This window comes from Pelmatolapia mariae, linkage group LG5 (assembly GCF_036321145.2).
Source record: "Pelmatolapia mariae isolate MD_Pm_ZW linkage group LG5, Pm_UMD_F_2, whole genome shotgun sequence".
Classification (NCBI taxonomy): Eukaryota; Metazoa; Chordata; class Actinopteri; order Cichliformes; family Cichlidae; genus Pelmatolapia; species Pelmatolapia mariae.
In genome coordinates, this window is record NC_086231.1 from 10,174,810 (window position 1) to 10,197,054 (window position 22,245).

General features: G+C 43.3%; 1 protein-coding gene across 2 annotated transcripts in view; it reads right to left on the reverse strand.

The window, feature by feature from the left end:
- igsf21a (immunoglobin superfamily, member 21a) overlaps positions 1 to 22,245 on the reverse strand; it is a 190,752-nt gene that overhangs the window by 122,662 nt on the left and 45,845 nt on the right. For both annotated transcript variants that reach the window (XM_063473621.1, XM_063473622.1), the window contains one exon: positions 593 to 705. In XM_063473621.1, coding sequence (XP_063329691.1) covers positions 593 to 705 — 113 coding nt within the window. The remainder of the gene's footprint in view (positions 1 to 592; positions 706 to 22,245) is intronic.

The window sequence follows — 22,245 nt, forward strand, 5'->3', positions numbered from 1 at the left end:
CAAGAATTACTGGAGAGTTTTTGGCTTAAAGAAAAATGGTCGGGCAAGAATGTGATGGCGGCAGCTGCTACTGCTTTCCATTTTAAGTGCTTATCAGTGACTCACTTGAAGTGAGACAAATTTCGTCTCTTTCAACTGTAACATTTTGCAGATTTGCTTTACTTCAATACAGAACTTTAAAACATATAAACCATTATACTGGACATACAAGGGCTTTTTGTTTTTTTCTCCTTCAACAGCTACCTAATTATAAGCAGCACTTAGGCAGTGTATCACACCAACTGGGATTTTAATAACTGTTGAGTCACCAGCTGTGAACTATTAAGAAATGATGGTGATGACCACCAGATTGAGAAATCAAATTCTGAGCAACATCCAGTGATGCCTCCCATACAGCTGGCTCAAATCATAGCTTGTTTTCTAACAACTGCGGTTTGACAGCACATGGTTGTTCTAACACAGCCATAAACCTGTGATATGACTATTGGCATTGACCTCCTTGAAATGACAAATGGCTAGAAATAACACAAACGAATGCTCTAGAAAGCAACTCATGCTTAATGGCTTTGAAACTGTAGAAAGGTTTACTCACCCTATACCAAACAATCTCACGCAGCCTTCCATCAGTTTTGAAGTTACACTTGAGAGTAACAGTCTCACCAACAACAACAGGAGGCAGGGGCTCTATGGTAACTGTCAAATATCCTGAAAAAAGAGAATGGAAACAAAAACTTTTAGTACAGTAACATACGATAACTACACCTTTTCTGAAACAGTATATAATTTAGTAGTATTTCTTTTCTTCTCTTTTTTCTTTAGAAAAGAACTCAGTAGTGTAGAATTAATAGATTCACTCTGGGGGAAAAAGTCATGTTTTATCCTATACAGAGAAAATAACATGTTACCATGCATGCCTTCATTGATAGTTACATAAGTCACAGGTTTACAGATTAAATCAAACTACAGTGCAACTTCTTTTAACTTACTTACCATACTGCAGGTTTGGCAAGAAGTTGTCTATTTGATTCTTGCATTATTATTTTCATTGGATTTATCCAGCACATTTGGTTGTGCAACGTGTTTTAAACTTTTCATCAGTTATTTTTTGAAGTTGTTTGCCCTTGAATACGCATCCTCCTTCAACCTCTAATAGAAGCAAAGCCATTTCAGCAGCATCATGACAATGAATAGTTTCACATTCATCGTTAGTAAAGAACATGATGAAAAATGTCAGACACAACATGTTGAAAATATGCTTAATGGGCAATGCTGCCATTGCTTCTGATAGGGCGGGCTGAACCATAATCCATATACAATAAAGTTTTTTTCTTACACTTCAAAATCACAAAATATACTATCTAATTTGTTCCATGCAGTATTCAACCTCAAGCTGCCCAAATTTATTGTAATTGAAGATTAAATGAAAGCTGCTGTGATAAAAAGTCAACAACACACAACAAAAAAACACTACGTACACACAGAAAAACAACAACCGCAAAACGAGAAAAAAATAAGAAAAAGTAACTGCCAAATACGAGGTCAAACTCTTCAGAGATGAATGCTTTATTGTGCCTGATCATCAGCCCTTTGCACACACAAAAAAAATATCACACAGAGCTGCAGTTTCACAATTCAACACTCTCGCACACACATGGGGTGATAACAGAACAGCACATCAGCATACGTGAGATTATATCGCCCAAATAAAAATGGAGTGATACAAAGGCAATTACCTGGTGATAATGAGAAGACCTGAGAAAAAATAAATACATCCAAAATCTGTCGGGGGCTGGGAGACTAAAGACTGAAGGAAAGGATATTTGTACTAAAAGAGTTAACTGAATCAAAAAGAATTTATATACAATTCTAAAAGATATAGTATTTAGTTTATGCATTAGCAATAATCTCTTTACATCTGGCTAAGGCAAAATGAAGCAGTTAGTAGGCTCATTTCCAATGACAGACAAGCTACCCTCTGCTCAACATATCACCAGCGTCAGCACATTCAGTGTTTAATGAGGGAATTATATCTCAGAAAACAGATGGATATGAAAGTGAAAATATAAAACAGAATAAAATGGCACTCAATGGCCAATATTTCTATATAATATTGACACACTGACATAACTAACAGAATATTAAGGACATCAGTGTTTTACAGAATTCCCCAGGTGATCAGTGTAAGAAATGGACAACTGCAGAGACGTGTAGCATGAACAGTCCACCGTAGGTACCTAATTTAGGATGAAAAAGCACTTTTTCTGCTTCCGTGCTGGGGAAAATAGTGATCAGAGGCAGAATGTTTTTTCAGTATCCATCTCACTCACTTGTGAGTATATCTCAGAAATCCCTTTCATTTTTGAGGACAGCACATAAATATGCTCACGGTCTTGTGCAAAGAATGTAATTTTGTCTTATCACCTCAACCAGTCACAACAGATCGCGGCCCCTCTCTTAACCTTCCTGTTAAGAGAGGTTTCTTCCTGTTAAAAGGGAGTTTTTCCTTCCCACTGTCGCTAAAGTGCTTGCTCAAAAGGGTCATATGATTGTTGGGTTTTTTTCTATTCTCTGTGTATTATTGTAGGATCTTTACCTTACAATATAAAACATCTTGAGGGAACTGCTGTTGTGATTTGGGGCTATATAAATAAAACAGAACTGAACTGAATTGAATATAATGCACAATGGTAATTTAGATATTTAGAACTGATTTATAAAATGATGATTGTTTCTCCGAGGATGTTAAAGGTGGTAAGTAAATGACATTCACAAATATAAGTGAAATTCACAAACACCAGATATTGCATTAGACCATAAAGCAGGGATCGGCAACTCTAGGCACGCGTGCCACAGTTGGCACGCGAAGGGTTAACTGATGGCACGACCATAGCTGGACTGGCCATCGTGCTCGGTGGCCCGATGATTTTTTTTTTTTTTTGTAACGGTATAAACAGTGAAAGGTGGTGGATTGGCCAGATGCTGGCCGGTGTGTAAAAATAACTTAGTTGTTTGGTGGTGGCTATGGTGGAGCTTCCACAGATTCAGTAAAATTAACAAGTGGTGGAGGCCAGCTGGTGGATGAGGGAGAGGGGAGGCAGGAGGAGGAGAGACCCGAGGCAGCCGCCGGTCCAAGTGTCAGGTGAACTGAACTTCAGGTAAGAAGTTATGACCTGCAGTCTATCTGGGTCAGATATAAACCAAGTTTAGGTGTAGTTTATTTTCGTTGTGATGACTTTTTACAGTCAGTTACAATAACTCGTACTGCGTACTAGCTAGCATGACAGAGTTTCTATACAGCTGGGTCGGTGCTTTGATGTTACTGATAGTGAACTTTATTTTATTCATAAGGTTAGTTAGTAGAGTTGCCAACCGTCCCGTAAAAAGACGGAATCGTCCCGCATTCAGAGAAATTATTATGCGTTTCGTGTTGAGCTGAGAAGGGACGCAGTTTGTCTAGGATGGAAAAAGACACAAAGGTGGATTTATTCTGTCTTTACGCTGCACAGCTGCCTCTTCTTCTCCTCTCATTCTCTCCCCTCTCTCTCCTGTTGCTACTTTAATCATGAAACTGATCAATGATCAGCTGATCGGCTTTTCTCTCTTGTTTGTTTATCGCCCACTTTGCGCCAGAAAGAGGAAACCGCGGGATGTCGCGCTAAACAACAGCAGCACGTTTAAGCTTGACTGGCTGTTGTTAGAATTTATTTAATATTAATTTCTAATATCAGCTGAGGTTTGCTGGAGCTACAGCTGTAAAACCTGCTGGTCATGATATCGGTTTGGATATCTGGTGAGAGGGAAACATGAAGATGAAACCAGGAGATGTCCTTACTGAATCATCAGAGCTGAACAGGTGATGGAGAAACAGGTTTACCTTTTAGGTGACATGAATGAGTTGAAGGGAAGTTATGAACTGTTTCTGAGAGACAAATAACACCAGGATCCTTTTCTAAGTAGCTGACAGCTGGTAACTGTGCAGGGGCGGGTCTAGCAAAGTTTTGCCAGGGGGCCAGGTGGGGCATTAACAGGGAAAGGGGGGCACAAAGAAGTACTTTCTTATTCTCATTTAAAATGTCTGACTGTTATTAAATAATTATCTGAAGCTTACAACCAAAGTTTTTATCTGACATAAAATGTATAGAAATCATACATATACCAACAAGATTGTACATCACTGTCACAACAGCATTTGTTTTCGTTCAAAGGCTTTATGGCTTTAATACCTGGTGGGCCGGTCTTTAGTCAAAATGCCCGGGCTGTTTTTTTGTCCCAGTCCAGCCCTGGGCACGACACGCAGTGAATTAATCTGAGAAGGTGCATCAAAAAATAAATGGCCACGCCAGCGGTGCACATCGCAAATCAGCTCGCATAGACACATTAGTTGTGCTGCTTCTTAATGACGGTATCTTAGCTAACAACCCCAACTACCAGATTTAACTTGTAATTGGCTAAAAATAACTTAGCCTACTGGTGAGAGGGATGTTGTTAGCTTTCCACATTCCGACACTTCAAAAGCTTCAGGAGCTTTACGCTCAGCACAGCATCAGCACCACGGAAATACACGGATACATCCGTAGACTCGAGACACAATGCATTTTTGGGACTTTCAGGTGTATGGACCAATGTTTTATTTTCTGATCAAACCAGAAATCTTTAATGAGCAGCTAGATTTGTCTCACATTAACTGGCTGAGTTAATGCCAGTTAATGCAACATCGAAGCAGCTGGAATCCATAGATGTGCGTGTTCATGGAGCTTGCATTTTCACCTGCTGGACATCACTACCTGACAAGTTTAACTGTCTTCAGAACATTGCAGAGGCCTTATTGACAGTATTTGGCTCTACATATCTGTGTGAGCAGATTTTCTCTCACATGAGTGTCCTCAGGTAGCCGTCTGAATCCTGGACACTCGGAGACCTGTGTCTCTGAGTGGGAGACCAGAGATCACATTAACATGTGTGTCTCTGTATTAACAGACATGCCATATTGGCTTAGTTTATTTTTCTTATCATTGTTGTGAGGAGACCATAAATTAGCATTTGTTTTTTCTGTTGTACAGTTCATTTACTGTTATGGAGTTCTTGTTATGGATAAAAGGTGTCTTTTTTTGTTTCAAAATAGCTGATAACTATTCGCTGATAGTTGCCAACATCTGCAAACAAATATAATTCTATAAAGTGGTTCTATATAGTGTGTAACTGTTCATATAGAGCGTTATTAAATTTATTGCTAATGCAATCATATGGCACACTGACTTCTGAGGAAATTTTAAATGGCACTCGCCATCAGAAAGGTTGCCTACCCCTGCCATAAAGCATAGCAAACTAAAACCAAAACAAATGGACATGTCAGCCATGCCTCCACTTGCTTTTGGTATATCATCTGCCAGAAAGCTTAGGGACACTACAGCCAAAGAAAAGAAAAAAGAAATCTCCTGCCACAACCATCACAACCATTAGCCCACACTAGCATTATAAAATATCATACACTGAATGGCCATAACACAATACAATAAGCCAACTGATTTTAGGCCCACCATTGTGATGAGAGTCTTTACTGCTGTTCTGCTGCTCTCCTCTGGTTTATACACAATGAAGAAAACAAGGGAGAGCAGTTCACACTGAGCTGAAATTAAACAAATATGGATAAATTAAAATAAATAAATTTCCTTTTTAATATTTTGATTTTTTGGGTGTGCTGACTGAACACTCTAGTACAAACTCTACCATCTCCCTGCTATTTTCACTATTTTTTGCAACCTTTTGTAAATACCAGAAGAGCAAGATACTGAACAGAGAAGCTCTGACTACAACACACACAGAGGAGTATTTCATTTTCTATAGTACACTGTCTGACTTTTTTTTTATTTCATGATGAACCAAATGTTTTCAATTTGCCAAAACTCTGGATTGCAGAGGTTTTTAGGCCAGTTCAAAAACTCATCTACTATGAAATCCTGCCGTTGTAATAGATGCAATACACAGTTTACCATTCCCTTCCTGAGAGGCCTTCCCTGAATAAGACAGCATACATGGTAGCATATGTTGCTCTAAAACCTTTAGCTACTTTTCAGAACAACTGATAACAAGCCAGATGGTCCCTTTCCTTTTTAGTCTGGAGGACCTGGTGTCCATTTTTTAAAAACAGCATTTAAATTTTTGATTTTTCTGACCACAGAACAGCTTATCACTTTGTCTCAGTCCATTTTAAATGGGCTATGTTCCAGAGAAGACAGCAGCATTTCTGGATGTTCATGTATGTCTTCTTCTCTGCATGATAGAGCTTTAACCTGCATTTGTGAATGGCACAGTGAACTGCATTCACAGGCAGTAATTTCTGATTTTTGGCCTTGACCCTTGAGGATGGAGATTGCTCCAGATTCTTGCATACTTTTGATATTATGTACTCAGTGGCGGTCCTAGCCTGTTTGGCGCCCTGGGCGAACACTCCCTCTGACTCCCTCTATTGATCCCTTTACCCCTAGTCCTAAAGTGTATATTTATTTTCTTACTCTTCTTATATATATTGTTTGTTTACTTGCACTGCTGTAACTGGAGCCTCGTCGTCTCGTCTCTTTATATACTGGACTGTATGTAGCGGAGATGACAATAAAGTTTACTTTGATTTCAGCAGCAAGCAGGCGCACCGAGGGCTCTCGCACTCACTTTTCGCATATAGAATTTCGAAAAAACATCGGTGCAAATTGTAAGTCTGTATCATAATGTCTGGTGTTTTCGTGTTTGTTAGTTTGTTTTTATTTAGTTTTATTTTGGTTGGTTATTAGATGCTGCTCCAGCCAGCCACAGAATCCCCCTGCCGCCCCGCCCTCTCCTCCCTGTGCCGCAAGCAGCAGGCGCACCTCGCAAACAGAGGGCGCCCTTACTCCCAGCAAATGGGCGGCAGAAAACCGATTGGTGCCTATGCCATTCCCTATATGCGCTGGCATGACATCGGGGCAGCATGGGTACGAGCAATTTTTTTTTTTTTTTTTTTTGGCCGATGCACGTGATGCCGCCCCCCACTACGATGCCGCCCCGGGCAACCGCCCGTGTCACCCGTATCAAAAACCGCTACTGTATGTACTGTACTTGATTAGATATTTCTTCACAATTTTTACAATTTCACAATGAGCAACATTATTCTGAAATAGTTTGCAGTTGGCAGATGCCGTTTTCGCAGGCTGATTAACCAATCATGTTACTGACCTGTTGCCAGTTAAACCAATTAGCTTCAAAATATTTCTTTTTAGTACCAGTTACCTTCCCAGCTTTTTGTTGTGTTCCAACATGACACAACCAACATGATAGGACGAACACGGGGACATTATAGGTGAGCCATGTGTTTCAGTAATTCTGTGCAAAACTTTACAAGAAATCCTTGGTTCTTGGTGGCATACTTGTGTTCTCCTCTGATATAGAGTCATGTGAAAAAGAAAGAACAAACTTACTGCTTTCACAGGAGTTAAGAGGGAAAGTAGCAGCCAGGTGCCAATTCAAAGCCTGTGGTAAGTCTTTAAGAGAGCTGTGCATAAACAAATACCCGCGAACTTGAATAGACTGAAAAGGAGTAAAGAAGAGTGAATCAAAATTCCTGCAGAGTGAGGTGAGACTGATAAGGTCACACAGAAAACAATTATTTCAAGTTGTTTCTGCTAGATGTGCTACAGGATATTCAAACATGCGGTGTCCTTAGTTATTCACAGGACTACATAGAGTCCTGTTTTCTTTTTATGTTTGTTTCATGTGACTGTAGTTGCTATCTTGTTCACCATGATTCACCTCAGCTTGTTTGCCACAGTTTAGATGACAACATGATAATCTTTCGAGTATTTCTTTGATAAAACTACACTGCATCTCACTACTTCTCCAAAAAGGATATTTGCTCTAAAACACTATCTCAAACATTGGAAAACAGGAATTTCTATAAATAAGTAATATGTAATAGGTAAAAGTACATAAAACTGACATACGTATAGTACAATAAAGAAATGTAAGATGTATCGTCACTGGTAGACTCAGCTTGTCTCGCATGTCAGTGCACCTAGATATGCTTATTAAGGAATCTTAATTTAATCAGCAGGCTGAAGAGACCTTCTCTCCAGAGTCAAATTGAATGGATAAACCTTTTCTGGGACTGCATGTCATTAACACAGAGCTGATGCTCTTACAGAAAATCCTCACCACTTACTGTGAACCCACAAGAGGAGCAGGCTAGCCTTGTAAATGTCTCTGTGCGAGTTTTTCAGTGAGGTGGCGTAAATGCATATTCAAAAAAATAAAAAATAATAATAATAATTCTGTGGAATGTAGTGTTAGTCATTCGACAGGAGACAAGTGTGTGTCTTGCCTTCAGTAATGGACATATTTAGTTGCAAGTGGTAAATGGTGGTTCTCTTTTGTGGTTGCAGGGATTAATTGTGAACAATTCACTGACTATGTGGCACAGAAAAAAAAACCTAGCATAGCCACGGACAAAAAATGCTGCAAAGCATATGGAGAAGGATGAAAAAATTTTAAAAGAGCACATTACATGGGTTATGCACTTGTACCGGAGAAGTTCACATTTCATATAATCCCTATGAGAAACTGGAGCAGTTTCAGTCTGAACACACCAAGACACGAGGGCACAATTCCCATGCAATTAAATAAGCGCTGAGTGCCATCCAAATGACTTCATCAATTAAACACATTTTATTTACCCATTCTCACTTGAAAGTGTTCCAGCAAAGCTACATCCCTTGTTGTGATTGATGCTGTAGTTAAAACGCAGACTATGAGGAAAATTCACATAGCGAAAACTCTAGAGTGCTAATTCACTTTGAGAATACAAACCCACAATGGCAAGTTGTTTTTGTTTTAGTTTTTTTCTTAACCACCCATGAGATAAATTCACAAAACACTTCAATTTTGTGATTGTTTAGACAGCTGTCTGCAAAACCATATCTGCTCTGAGTGGGCATACAAGTCTCCAATCAGCCGTTGTCCATACAAAGAAACACTTAATATAAAATCTACAGCACAATTTCTTTGCAGTTTTTCGTGCTTTCATGATTCCACCATATTTCAGTTTCCACTGCTATTGCTGTTATTGAAGCAAAACATATGCCTCACTCTAACCTAACTTACCAATTATGAGTCTGTTCTCACAATCAGACTGATGATACTGTGGGAATGAGAACATGAGTCTATTTTCATTCCCACAGTGTCAAACACTGCTGTTTAGTGAAAGCCAATAGCATCTCAGACATTCCCACAAGATGTTCTTTTTAACGCTGTGGGTACCGTTATCATATAATGTGGTATTTAAAGCAAACCATGATTTTTTTTTCTAAATCTAAGTAAGCAGTTAAAGTACATGTGTAGCTACTTTATTCCTTCAGTGTGGCGATAAAAGATGTATTTTTGAAAAAATTGGGGGGAAAAAATCTAGGAGAGCATTAGTTCTATGCTGATTTTCTTCATAAAAAAACCTTCATACCAACATTTCTCTTAACAATTAGGTATGTGATCACCTGTTGTGAGGACCCACTGCACTATATTAGTGATGTCGCGAACGAAATGGCTCTTAGAGCCAGATCTTTGGAGTGAACGACGCGAGCCGGCTCCTTATCGCGAGCCGTGGGGGTTTTTTTTTTTCTTTCTCTCACCCTCTCTCTCGCACTTTTTTTCCTCCTCACTCCGCATGCGAGCCTTGTGCTTTGCGCTGAGCAGAGGGGGGAGGGGCGGTAGTTACACTCGCAGTAGCACAGGAACAGAGCGGGAGGGAGAGAGAGAGAAAGAACCAGGGACAACAACGTCACATTAGAAAGGTATAGTAATCATCCACAACTATTTTCAGTTTATTCATGCAGGCCCATATGACAGAGAATGTGCATCTTCTTTTTGTTTTCATATTTTAATTTATATTTAATTGTGTTGCAGTTTGCAGTGTTTTGTGTTGTTTCATTTTAAATTTGTTTAAAAGGAAAAAGCTGAAAATTTAAATAGTTAAAAGTTGAAATGTAAATAGTTGGTTTTTGTATTATATGATTTATTTATTACATTTTATGTGGAGTGAATAAATAAAAATATAGTGTAGCGTCCCTCCGACAGAAGACACAGACGATCAGCGTTCCGGTTACTGGTGTTTATTCAGATTAGTAACACGGGCTACTGTGGGCCGTAGCCAACGCCAAAACAACAGGGGAAAAAGCGTGCTCTCCAGCAACAAAAACAATCCCCCTCTCCCCTCCTTTCTCCGCCACCACACACACACTTCTCTAACCCCCGCACCCCGAACACTCTCAGCCAACCACACACATGCTCTCCTCCAGACTCTCTGTCATTGGTAGCTGATCTGATTGACAGGCCAACCGGCCTCTAGACTACTGCACATTCAAGGACACTCAGTAAATCACCATGCTGCGGGTGTGGTCCAACTATGCCATAAGTAACTGGTAATTCTTAACACAAAACACTGATAACACAAAAGTCAACTAACTTGTAACCCAGTCCGTTACACTACCCCGACCCCTCAAAGTCCCTCGCCCACGAGGGCGGATAAAGTCTCTCAGATGGCCTGGTGGTCTATGCTGCCTCCTTGGGCGAAGGCGCCCGGATGGAGGTGGGGGAGGGGCCACGTCCGAAGTGGCTGTGGGCCCAGGGCTCACGGGGCTCACAGTAGGGGCTGTCACAATGGTGGTGGAGGGGTGGAGTCCAGGTCTGTCTGCGGCCCACCCTGTTGTGTCAGTGCAGTGGCCGCACCCCGATAGGGGGCCAGTCTGTCCCGGTGCAGGGCGACCCTCCGTCCCCTTGGGGGCAGTTGTACCCTATACACCACTTCCCCCAGACGTTCCAGAACCTTACAGGGTCCAACCCAGTCACTGCTCAGCTTAGGGCATCTGCCCTTTTTCCTCTGGGGGTTGTACACCCAGACCAGTTCCCCCACGTTAAAATGTCGGCCTCTGGAATGGACGTCGTAGTTCCTCTTCTGCCGCGCCCCCGCACTTGTCAGTTTTCTCCTAGCAAAGTCATGAGCAGACTCCATGCGATCCTGGAGCTTCCTCGCATAGTCAGGACCTGGTTGGTCCCCATCAGCATCGGGAGGTCGGCCCATCATCATCTCCGCTGGAGTCCTGATCTCCCTGGCCAACATCAAGAGAGCAGGGGAGCACGAAGTGGAGTCTTGGACCACCGAACGATATGCCATGAGGACCAGGGGAACATGACTGTCCCAGTCACGTTGGTGTTTAGCCGTCACTAGCGCCAGTTGCTCTGCCAGTGTACGGTTAAATCTCTCAACGAGTCCATCACTCTGTGGGTGGAGGGGTGTTGTACGGGTCTTATGGGAGCCTAGTTTCTCACACATGGCCGCGAACACATGAGACTCAAAGTTCCTGCCCTGGTCCGTGTGGATTACTTCAGGCACCCCAAATCTGCTGAACATCCCCTCCACCAGAGCATCCACAATTGTCTCCGCCTCTTGGTCAGGTAAACTGTATGCCTCTGGCCACTTTGTGAAATAATCCATAGCTGTGAGGATATAGCGGTTTCCCCTTTCTGTGCGGGGAAAAGGACCCAGGATGTCCATCCCCACCCTCTCCATAGGGTACCCTGCCGGAAACTGTTGCAGTTGGGCATGGGATTTGGCTGTGGGTCCCTTCCGTGCTGTACAGCTGTCACAGCGGCGGCAAAAGTCCTCTACGTCCCGTCTATGTCGGGCCTAATAGAACCCCTGCCGGAGGCGGCGGAGTGTTTTGGTGACACCAAAGTGGCCAGACCCTGGGGCCCCATGCACTGCGCGAAGCACCATCTCCTGCAGGGCCCGCGGGACAACCAACTGCCACCTCATCTCGCCCGTAGCCGGTTCCTTCCAGCCCCTTTGCAGCACTCCATCGTGCCGCCGCAAGGCATTAAACATGGACCAGAGTCCCTTTGTGGCCCGTGACAACATGGCAATTTCCTCCCATTGGGGTTGTCGTTGTTCCTCAATCCACCCAAGCACTGGCTTGATGTCAGCATCCTCCTCCTGTTGATGTCTCCACTCCGTTGCATCCACAGCAACCAGCCTCTGACAGGATGGCCGTTCCTCCACCCCCGTCACAGCACACTTTACATCGGGCACCAATTGGTCCTCCTCCTGAGCTTCCTTCCTCTCACAGTAGTGGCATCCGTCCTGGGCACAGGGTCTGCGGGAAAGCGCATCTGCGTTCCTGTGCTGGGCCCCAGGTCTGTGCACAACCTCGAAATCATAAGCCTGCAGCTCCTCAATCCAGCGTGCTAGCTGCCCCTCTGGCTCCTTAAAAGACATGAGCCACTGCAAGGCAGCATGGTCCGTTCTGACCGTAAAGTGGAGGCCCCCGAGGTAGTACTTGAAGTGGCGTATGGCACATACCACTGCGAGCAGCTCCCGCCTTGTGACACAATAGCAGCGTTCAGCTTTGTTGAAGGCCCGACTATGGTATGCCACCACTTTCTCCCCGCCGGGTGTCACCTGGGCTAGCACTGCACCAGATCCGGCACTGCTGGCATCTGTGTCAAGGACAAAGGGCAGAGTGGGGTCAGGCGGAGAGAGCACTGGGGCCCCAACTAGGGCTTCCTGTAGTGAGGTGAAAGCTACCTGGCAGCCTGCTGTCCACTGGAAGGTCACACCCTTTTGGAGCAGGTGGAACAGTGGTGCGGCTATGCAGGAGAAACCCCTTACAAACCGTCTGTAGTACGACGCCAAGCCCAGGAAGCTCTTTAACTCCTGCACAGATCTTGGGGTGGGCCAGTCCTTCACAGCTTGGATCTTGTCATCCATGGTGCCGACCCCCCCGGCCCCCAGTCGGTGGCCCAAGAACGTAACCTCACGTCGCATTAAGCAGCATTTCCTTGGGTTGAGTTTTAACCCTGCAGCCAATACCCTCTCCAGGACCCGTCTGAGGGCCCCAAGGGCAGCGTGGAAAGAAGCACCATGGACCAAGATGTCGTCCAGGTACACCACGCATTCTCCGCGGGGAATTCCAGTGAGCACTTTATCCATGAGTCTCTCAAATGTGGCAGGGGCATTGCAGAGGCCGAAAGGAAGAACTTTAAATTGCCATAAGCCTCCGCTGGTAATAAATGCAGTCTTTGGTCTGGCATCTGGTGCAAGGGGTACCTGCCAGTACCCGCTGCGTAGGTCTAGGGAGGAGAACCATGAGGATCCTGCCACAGTGTCAAGGGTCTCATCTATACGCGGTAAAGGGTATGGGTCCTTCTTTGTCACCTTATTCAGAGGCCGGAAATCTACGCAGAACCGCCATTCATCCTTCACCTTCTTTGGAACCATAACAACCGGGGAGGCCCAGGGGCTGGTGGATGGTTCAATGAGTCCAGCACGCTGCATCTCTCGCAGAGCCCTCTCCGCTGCAGCCTGTCTGGCCAGGGGGAGGCGTCTAGGCCTCATCCGAATGGGCTGTGCATCTCCAGTATCGATGTCATGTTGAATGAGGTCAGTGCGGCCCATATCATCCTCTGAGAAGGAGAAGCAGTCCTTGAAGTCCAGCAGCAGCTGCCAGAGCAGGCCCTGCTCGCTAGCAGTCAGTCCATCGCAGTTCTCCTCCCACACCCTCCTCACAGCTGAAACTCTTCCACCCTTGTCCGGCGGTTCCTTAGGGAGAAGGGGAGGGCATGAAGCAGCATGGGGTGCAGTTGAGGTCAGTGTAAGTGGGTCCTTGGGGGCGGCCGGACTACCAGTCAGGTCTGGGGAGGAGTCGGCTGCCCACTCAGAAAGGGCATGGGCTGCAGGGTGATCAGGTTGGGGTGGCCGCCTCAACATCCGAACAACACCACCGTCAGGGAACGAGAGCATCCCCCCCCTCGTGTCAATAACGCAGTCCAGTGCCCTGAGTACATCCAGCCCCAGTATACAGTCTTCCAGGTCTGCAACCCATACAGAGCAGCGGACTGACTTCCTCCCCACACTCAGGGTGAGCAGTGCTTCCCCTAGCATGGGGGCCCGCTCTCCCGTCACAGTCTGCAGCTTCACCATGGTAGGGAGGATGCGATCCCCCCTTCCCACCACATCAGGTCTTAAAACTGTCGCTGAAGACCCGGTATCCACCAGGGCTGAGCAGCATAGTCCATTCACAACTAATGGGGCATACCAGCAGCTGCCAACCCAAGTCCTGCCCAACAAAACAAGCCGCTCCATCTGTCCATCCACAGCTCCGCAGGGCCGCTGTGCACCCCTGTGTGCCCTGAGCTGGGTTGTTCCTCCCGGAACAGGAGGTCGGGACACAGCCCCTGCATCATCCCGGTTATGCAGACCCCATGTCGTTTCCCTGATCCGGGTGGGCGTGGGGACAGTCTCGGGCTAGGTGACCCGGCCGTCCACATCCCCAGCAGACCCTCGGCCCTCTTCTCGGCCTTTGTTCCCCACGTAACGTGACAGCTCTCACCAATTGGGTCAATCCCTCCGCCCATGCGGGTTCTGCGGCGCCCGGTGCAGTCCCTCCTGTAGCCCCCATCTGCGGTGGCCTGGTCAGCTCAGTCAGGGGTTTAGCAGCCCCAGCGCACAGTAACTCTCTCTCCGTAGCCAGCTCCAGGGCCTCCTGAAGGGATTTAGGGTGAGCTAACAGTGTCTGGATCCGCAGCCCATCAGGAAGCAGGGCCTGGAGGAAGTGGTCACAAGCTAATTCGCCCTGGATGGTGGGGGGCATGTGGGCATAGGTGCGGTGGACCAGCCCCTCAATGTCATTAGCTAGGTCCCTAATGGATTCTCCTGGTCGGCGGCGGTGGCTGCACAGTTCGGAGCGCAGCAGGCTCGGAGCAGAGCAAGAACCAAACCGCCTCTTCAGAGCCCCGACCAAAGCATCATAATCCCCCCTGCCCTCTGGGCTCAAAAGCAGCAAGCTAGACAGGGCATCGCCAGTAAGTAACATAGCTAGCTGCAGGGATTTCTCTTCAGCAGACCACCCACCAGCCCTGGCCAACAGTTCAAATTGTGCATGAAAAGCTTCCCAGTCAGCCTTGCCATCATACCTGGGGGTCTTTATGGAAGCGTGGAAAGTGCCTCTATGCGTCGGCCTGTCTCTCTCCACACTCTCAGCCGCTGTAGAAGTCCCCAAAGAGCTCCGTCGGCCACCCGAACAGTGAGAGGATGCAAAGCCAGCTTCTCTCGCCATATCCGCGGTCGTTTGTCTCACCCGCTCTCTGTGTTCCGCGAACCTCCGGTCCCCGGCGGAGTAGTCGTGTCCGTGAGCTTCTGCCGTAGGTTTTCGCTTGACTTTGGAGTAATCCATCGGAAGCATTCCGCAAAGTCCCGCAAAAATCTCCAGCGTCCACAGCCGATGCCGTGAGTCGGGGCGGCACGAGCGCAGATAACTCCGGAGGCGAAGCTTCACTTTCACTTCTGACACCAGTGTAGCGTCCCTCCGACAGAAGACACAGACGATCAGCGTTCCGGTTACTGGTGTTTATTCAGATTAGTAACACGGGCTACTGTGGGCCGTAGCCAACGCCAAAACAACAGGGGAAAAAGCGCGCTCTCCAGCAACAAAAACAATCCCCCTCTCCCCTCCTTTCTCCGCCACCACACACACACTTCTCTAACCCCCGCCCCCCGAACACTCTCAGCCAACCACACACATGCTCTCCTCCAGACTCTCTGTCATTGGTAGCTGATCTGATTGACAGGCCAACCGGCCTCTAGACTACTGCACATTCAAGGACACTCAGTAAATCACCATGCTGCGGGTGTGGTCCAACTATGCCATAAGTAACTGGTAATTCTTAACACAAAACACCGATAACACAAAAGTCAATTAACTTGTAACCCAGTCCGTTACAATATTTACAGTGGCCCCTAGAGACAAAGCACGTACAAACTTCAAAACACGTAAAAACTCCAAAACACGTAAAAACTCAGAAGCATGTAAAAACTCCAAAACACGTACAAAACACAACAGAAGTGCTCCAGAATGCTAGGCGCAGTGTTTAGCTTTTGTTACCTAGTGGCTACACAAGCCAGCAAGTACCAACGACCTGATTTGGTGTGTGGTAGTAACAGGTAAATGAACATTGTTTTTTTAATTATTTGAATACATATGAGTGCTTGTGTATAAATACACAAACAATACACATATGCTTTCAATTGTGTAATTTAAGTGATCTAGGTAGCTCTGTTTTGGAAGTTCAGTTAACTCTAGGAATGTGTTTTGGAGTTTGTACGTGTTTTGGAGTTTGTACGTGCTTTGTCTCCAGGGTCCACCACATATATTTATATATAAACATATATAAGTAAAACCACTTTTTTTTTACATTAGTAATTCCTTTTGTGCATAATTTTATATTATTGATAATAATAAATTAATTAAAGCAACAAAACAACCTGAAGAGCCGGTTCGGAGCCGAAAGAGCCGGCTCTCTAAAAAGAGCCGGAAATCCCATCACTACACTATATGTTCACATTTTATATATGATAAATTGGAATGTGGCCTTGAATGTGTTGGTAAAAGCATTAACATTAAAAAGTGTGGTTTGATGACTGGATAGTGATTGTCAATTTACAGCCTGCTTCACCTATATAAGACATAGTATGGCCTCCTTCCCTTTCCTTGTTAAATTTTTCAGCGCTACCTAGGGGTTGAGTTTTACTATTACGGAGAAGGCATGCTATCTGGATATTTAGATATCCATCTAAAAGAGGCTGGGCATTCAATTAGAATTCATTTGGAGCTGAATATTAATGCTGATGATATTTTATTTGTGTATTTTTTTAAAGTCAGCATTCAAAATATCAGATGCCATTTTGAATAGTTACTGAAACTGTGCACGGATTAATTCCCATACCCATAAATCCCAGTATTTAATCCACTACATGGTTGTGACTGCATAGAGTTACTACTATACAGTCGATACCATTTATTCAGTTCATTTATTTAAATTCTCTTTTGAATATTTTAATACATGAGACCTCACATAAGTCAAACGTGTTTAATAATGCAATGTTTTGCTGTATTAAACAGTTATTGATCCAGAGTTATTTCGCTGCTTTGAAAATTTTTAACCTTACATGGATGTCACATCACTTGATCCATCTATCAGGTGACTACTGGTGTGTATATACATATATATATATTAGAAGTTGTGCCATGCATTATGAACATCCTCACTTTAGCTGTGTTTACATTCAAAGGTAGGGAGACTCTTTTTCACGTAGGATTTTTTTTTTTGTGCGTTTCTGCGTTTTTATGCTGCACGATATTGAACCTTTCAGCGATATTTGGCCCTGCCTCTAAAGGAAGTCTCAGATATATTGCTAACGGTGCTCACAGCCACCTATCCATAAGCTTTATCTGCATGAATCTGACACACCGCTAGGCCTGAAATCTAATACTCCCAAACCACAGCAGTGACTCTCACATGGTGGCTAGAACCAACAGAGCTTGTGTTGCAAATAGTTCCAATTAGTGAGAGGAGAGACTGAAGAAATGTGAACGGACATTTAAAACACACTTGATCAAAGAAAAATGTTCAGCACCGTTGGAGAAACTAACTGCTTTAAGGGGAGATAATTTATTATCACTGAACGTGAGGTTAAGCCCATTGTTCTACAAAAAGAACATCCAGAAAATCCTTGAAATTACCGGTTGAAACTAAAAACTGTTTGCCAATGAAGAAGAATACTAGCAGATCCCTGTAAGAGCACATAGGCAAGTGTGGAGTGGCCAAAGAGTGCATGGCATTTAATTGGCTCATATTAGCTGGTTGTGGAGGCAGACAAGGCCTCCGGCTTGTCTTAATCCATCAGAGGCGCTGTTGGAACAACATCTAATGAGGGCTGCAAACTATGCTTTCTCCCATTAATAACAGCAATTTGCCAAGATGCAATGAGAAAACAAAACACAGCCAATGATGAACCGGCCCAAAATGTGCCTGTTATTGTGCTCTGTGATTTATGGCTATGGCCTACCTTTGCTTAGATGTCAGTGCGACTTAATGTATGAGAAAAATGGATGACTGAGTTTCTCAGAGCGTCTCCTCATCTGTGCCTCCAAGCAATGTAAACAAACAGAACTGATCTGTGGTGTCGAAAGCATGTTTGAGATGATCACTTCCAGAAAAGAAAATGAATATGTGGGATATAATATGGCAATTTTAGTGGGATTTTAGCAAGGATTGGGGATTGATTTAACAGACTGTATTGGAACAACAAAATATTTTACACCATCACACACACATTCATGTGTAATTAAACACATAAAATATGCCGTGTAAGAGAGTCAGCTATAAATGTCTACAAATGTGGACCCATCTGGTAATCGGTCAATTCATCTGCTAACTGCATTTCTAAAATTATGCGCTGGATTTGAAGGCAGTGGTTCAAAGCTTGTGGGCAGTGATGTGTTTTTAATAGGACAGGAGGCTCCTTAGAAAATGTCATGACTGATATGTGTTTTACAATGTATTGCTAGCAACAAATATATTTGTAATATCTGTGTTTAATCACTGTTCTTGTAGGTTTGTCCAAAAAGGAGTGTACTTTCATTAAAGATTAAAAACGCAGATAAATATCAGAAACAAATACCCTTTGCCCACATCCTTTTTATAACACAGACAAGCTAATATACTAATATAATAATAAAACATACAAATTATACAATAATACTTTTTTTTTATTTTAAGAAGATGGTTTCTTACAGTCATTTTTGAACTTTTCAAACAACACACAAAAACGTTATGGCTCTGGTTATATTTTTTTTTTCTCTTTTTGTCTCTCATTTTGTTTCCCTGGTTGTTCCTCTATGTCTAAGTCACTTCCTTCTCCTTCCTTTCCTGCTCATACCATTAGCATGCTTAGTTGTAGATCATCAACCCATCTTCAGCAGCAAATCTATACCAGCTCTCCGGTCACTCTCTGCTAGATTGTTCTGCATAAGACAGGTTACTTTTAGGTCTCCTTGCCTCCTTGTGCTATGTAGTTAACTCCCCATGTTTTTGTTTTGTAATATTATTCTCCTGTGCTTAGATCCACCACCTCATTACCTGTCAAACCAACTCTGTTTCACTCCTCTTCTTGCCTACGGCTCAATTCACTAGCCTGACCCGCTCTCCACCTGTCAACCACACCAAACCCCTTGGTCACCTGTCTGCCAGTGTACAAGCTTTCAACGCTCCCATCTTACAACCCCTTATTAGCTACCTGTGTCAGCTTGTTCAAACACCAACAGCATTCTTGTGTCTGCTTGCTCCACTTTCTTAACTGCACTCTCCTTACTCCAGTAACCTTAAACGTATGTAACGTCTGTGTTTCCTTACAAGTGACTCGTATCATGAGAAATGCTAAACATCTAAATTATATTTTTATATGAATTTGTATGCAAATAAATGTGTATCCGTACCTTAATCTTAGAGTAGTTTGTTTTTTTTTTGTTTTGTTTTTTTATGTACATCTCTGGTAATCAAAACATTTCAAGCAGAATGCACCGGGCAGCCAAGCGATTTGTCTGACAGCTTGTGGTGCCTTATTATTCTCTGTTGTTAAGCTGTATCTACCTTGGTTGCTGCATCCCTCAGATTTCACAAATGTCATGGTGTCAAAACCAAACATGATGGCCCCAACTACCAAAACAAGGTTGCGAGAAATTGGCTTTTAACTACACTTATTTTTCAACATTCACAGATACCCATGCAGTAGATTTAAGACAGAAAAATAAGCTATTTTACCCTACATTACTGAAGCTTATCCTATTGAGTGCAATAGATTAACAATAAACAATAGAGTTTGTCCAATTCATTAGAAAATACTCAAAAATATTTTATTTTTTTTAAACTCCATCTTTAAATTTAACATATTTACGAGGCTGATAGTCAGCATGGATGAATGAATGCTGCAGTGAAGAATGTTCAACACACCTCAGGTGGTGATTTGTAACTGTACATGCAAGCTGAGCTCAGGAAGCATTGCGTAGCGGGAGAATCTCGGTGACTGGATGTTGATTTATTCTTGCCAAGAACACAATCTGTGACCATGCGGAAGGTCTTCTTTTGCTAACAGAAATCTGGGAGTTGATTTTTTCAGTCAGAGTGATTTACTGTTTAATGACATGCCTAAGCTTCAAGAGTGTCAGCACCTGGCAGTTGTAATCCCACCTCCCCATGCTCTTCTACACCCATCCACACGCGCACGTGCACACACACACACACACACACACACAAAGCCCATATTGCTCACAATGAGCCATGTCAGTGGGTCCTCATTCTGAATGGCCTCAGGCCTGTGGAATTATTATGTCATTGGTAAGCAGAGTTGAAGCTAGAGAGGAAATATATAGCCAGTCTTCCCAGAAGAGTTAGTTAGATGCTGTAGTATGTACCACTCCTAGCCATTCAACTAAAAACTTTAAATCTTAGATCCCTCTATACCTAGTTTTTTCTCATCTATATTTGTATTGGTGTACATTAGCCACCGAGTACATGTATTTCTCATTATTTGCTGTGAAGTTATTACAGTAAAGGACTTTGAGTTACATTCATTTTAAACTTTTAGAAAATAAATGCCAACACATAAACATGTTGTCCTCTCTCAAACCATTAAGGAAAAAAAAACACTCTTGAGAGATACAAGGTTTAAATTGTATAGCTTTCACAGAAGGCTTGCATGATAGAGACAGAGGATGACCACTGCTGAAGCATGCAAGTAGACCCCAGGGAGTTGTAGTAGTACCAGATTTTCAATGCCCATGCCATCAGGAAAAATGGCTCATACAGCCATGTCTGGTGTAGATTATCCAGCTGGGAACTTGTATGTGCAGGGAAAAATGTGCCATTAGCTTGTGTGTTTTCACTGGAGATTTCCAATGCCTCAGGAGTTTACATGATTTGATAATTTGTATGTCTGAAGAGCACTGCCTGAAAAACTGGAAAATGGGTAACTAAAAAACAAACAAAAAAAACCCTGCACAGTCCTTTCAACAGTGGAAAGCACTTGACAGGAGGGGTCTGCAGTCTGCATAGTGCTTATGTTACATGTTTTACCAAATATGCCAAAACATAAAATTTGATAGTTTACAGATAAGATTATTTGACTGAAACTGATGAGAAAGGAAAACTTGAGAATGAGAAAATGCGATGATAGTTTGGGCTTGACAGCAAAGTGGAAGTACCTTTAGCTGTTTGGCTCAAGAAACAAAGGCAAAATCCAAATACCCAGTTTATTTAATTTAAAATCTACTGAGGTATGAAAGTGTCAGGTGTCACTAGTGGATGGTGTGGATGGATGATGGTAAATGTATACAAAGTATTAGATAAGGATGTAAAAACCAAAAATAACCGAACAAGTAAGAATGATGGAAGTGGAAGCTTCTGAGAAAGAGAGAAAGAAAGGACTGAGAGAGCAGCCTTTATACTCTTAATCACTCCACATCTCCAAGCTGCTGCTGCCTAAAAAAAAAAGGAAGAAGCAGGGTGCACAGAGGCCGGGCCATCACAACATACATAAAACAAAGAAAAAAAAGACCCATAAGATTATACTACTATATTACTATATATAGTTTTTAAGGACAGAAATATGTCTTTCTGTTTATATGTGCTTTTAAATTATTACACACAAAATGCACTCATGTAGAAAAATGCACTTAAAGAAAGATCTTCCTCCTCCTAACTAAAGTGATTCATTATATTGGAATATCTGGCAAATTTTATGAAGATAAAGCCATCCTTAGACACACCAGTAGGATAAAATGCCTTTTTTAGTTTTTGAAAGGATATTACACTGCATCATCCCAGATATATAGATTCATCTGCCTTCTAGCATCATTATTGCAGCTGTGTAAATTAGTTGTTATTGTTGTGGCTGCCAATTGAAATAATTTTGTTTTGGGAGAAGTGAACCAATTTCTTTTCTTGGTTGAGTTGGTGGGGGTTGGCAGGGGTAGCGTCTCAGCTTTCTGAAGCCAGCTGCAATCAAAAAGACACACATCTATAAAGACTGAAATGTGTGTTAGGAAACAATAAGATGCTTTTGTAACATGTTTCTCCCCTAAACTTATGTGCCGCCTCACTGTATTAGAAATCCAAATAATACACTCATGTAGGAGGACCAGGAGTTTCTGATCAGAGCTGCAACTCAACCATCTCCTAAATATTTATGTGAAAGAAAAACTGAAAGATGCACATAATGTCAAGCAAAAACCTCTACTTTAGGGTGAGGTAAAGAGCTGAAAGTGCATTGTTTCACAATGAGGTTGGATTTTGAAGTAATGCTGTAATTTTCAGCTCTTCCATGGTACTGACTCAACG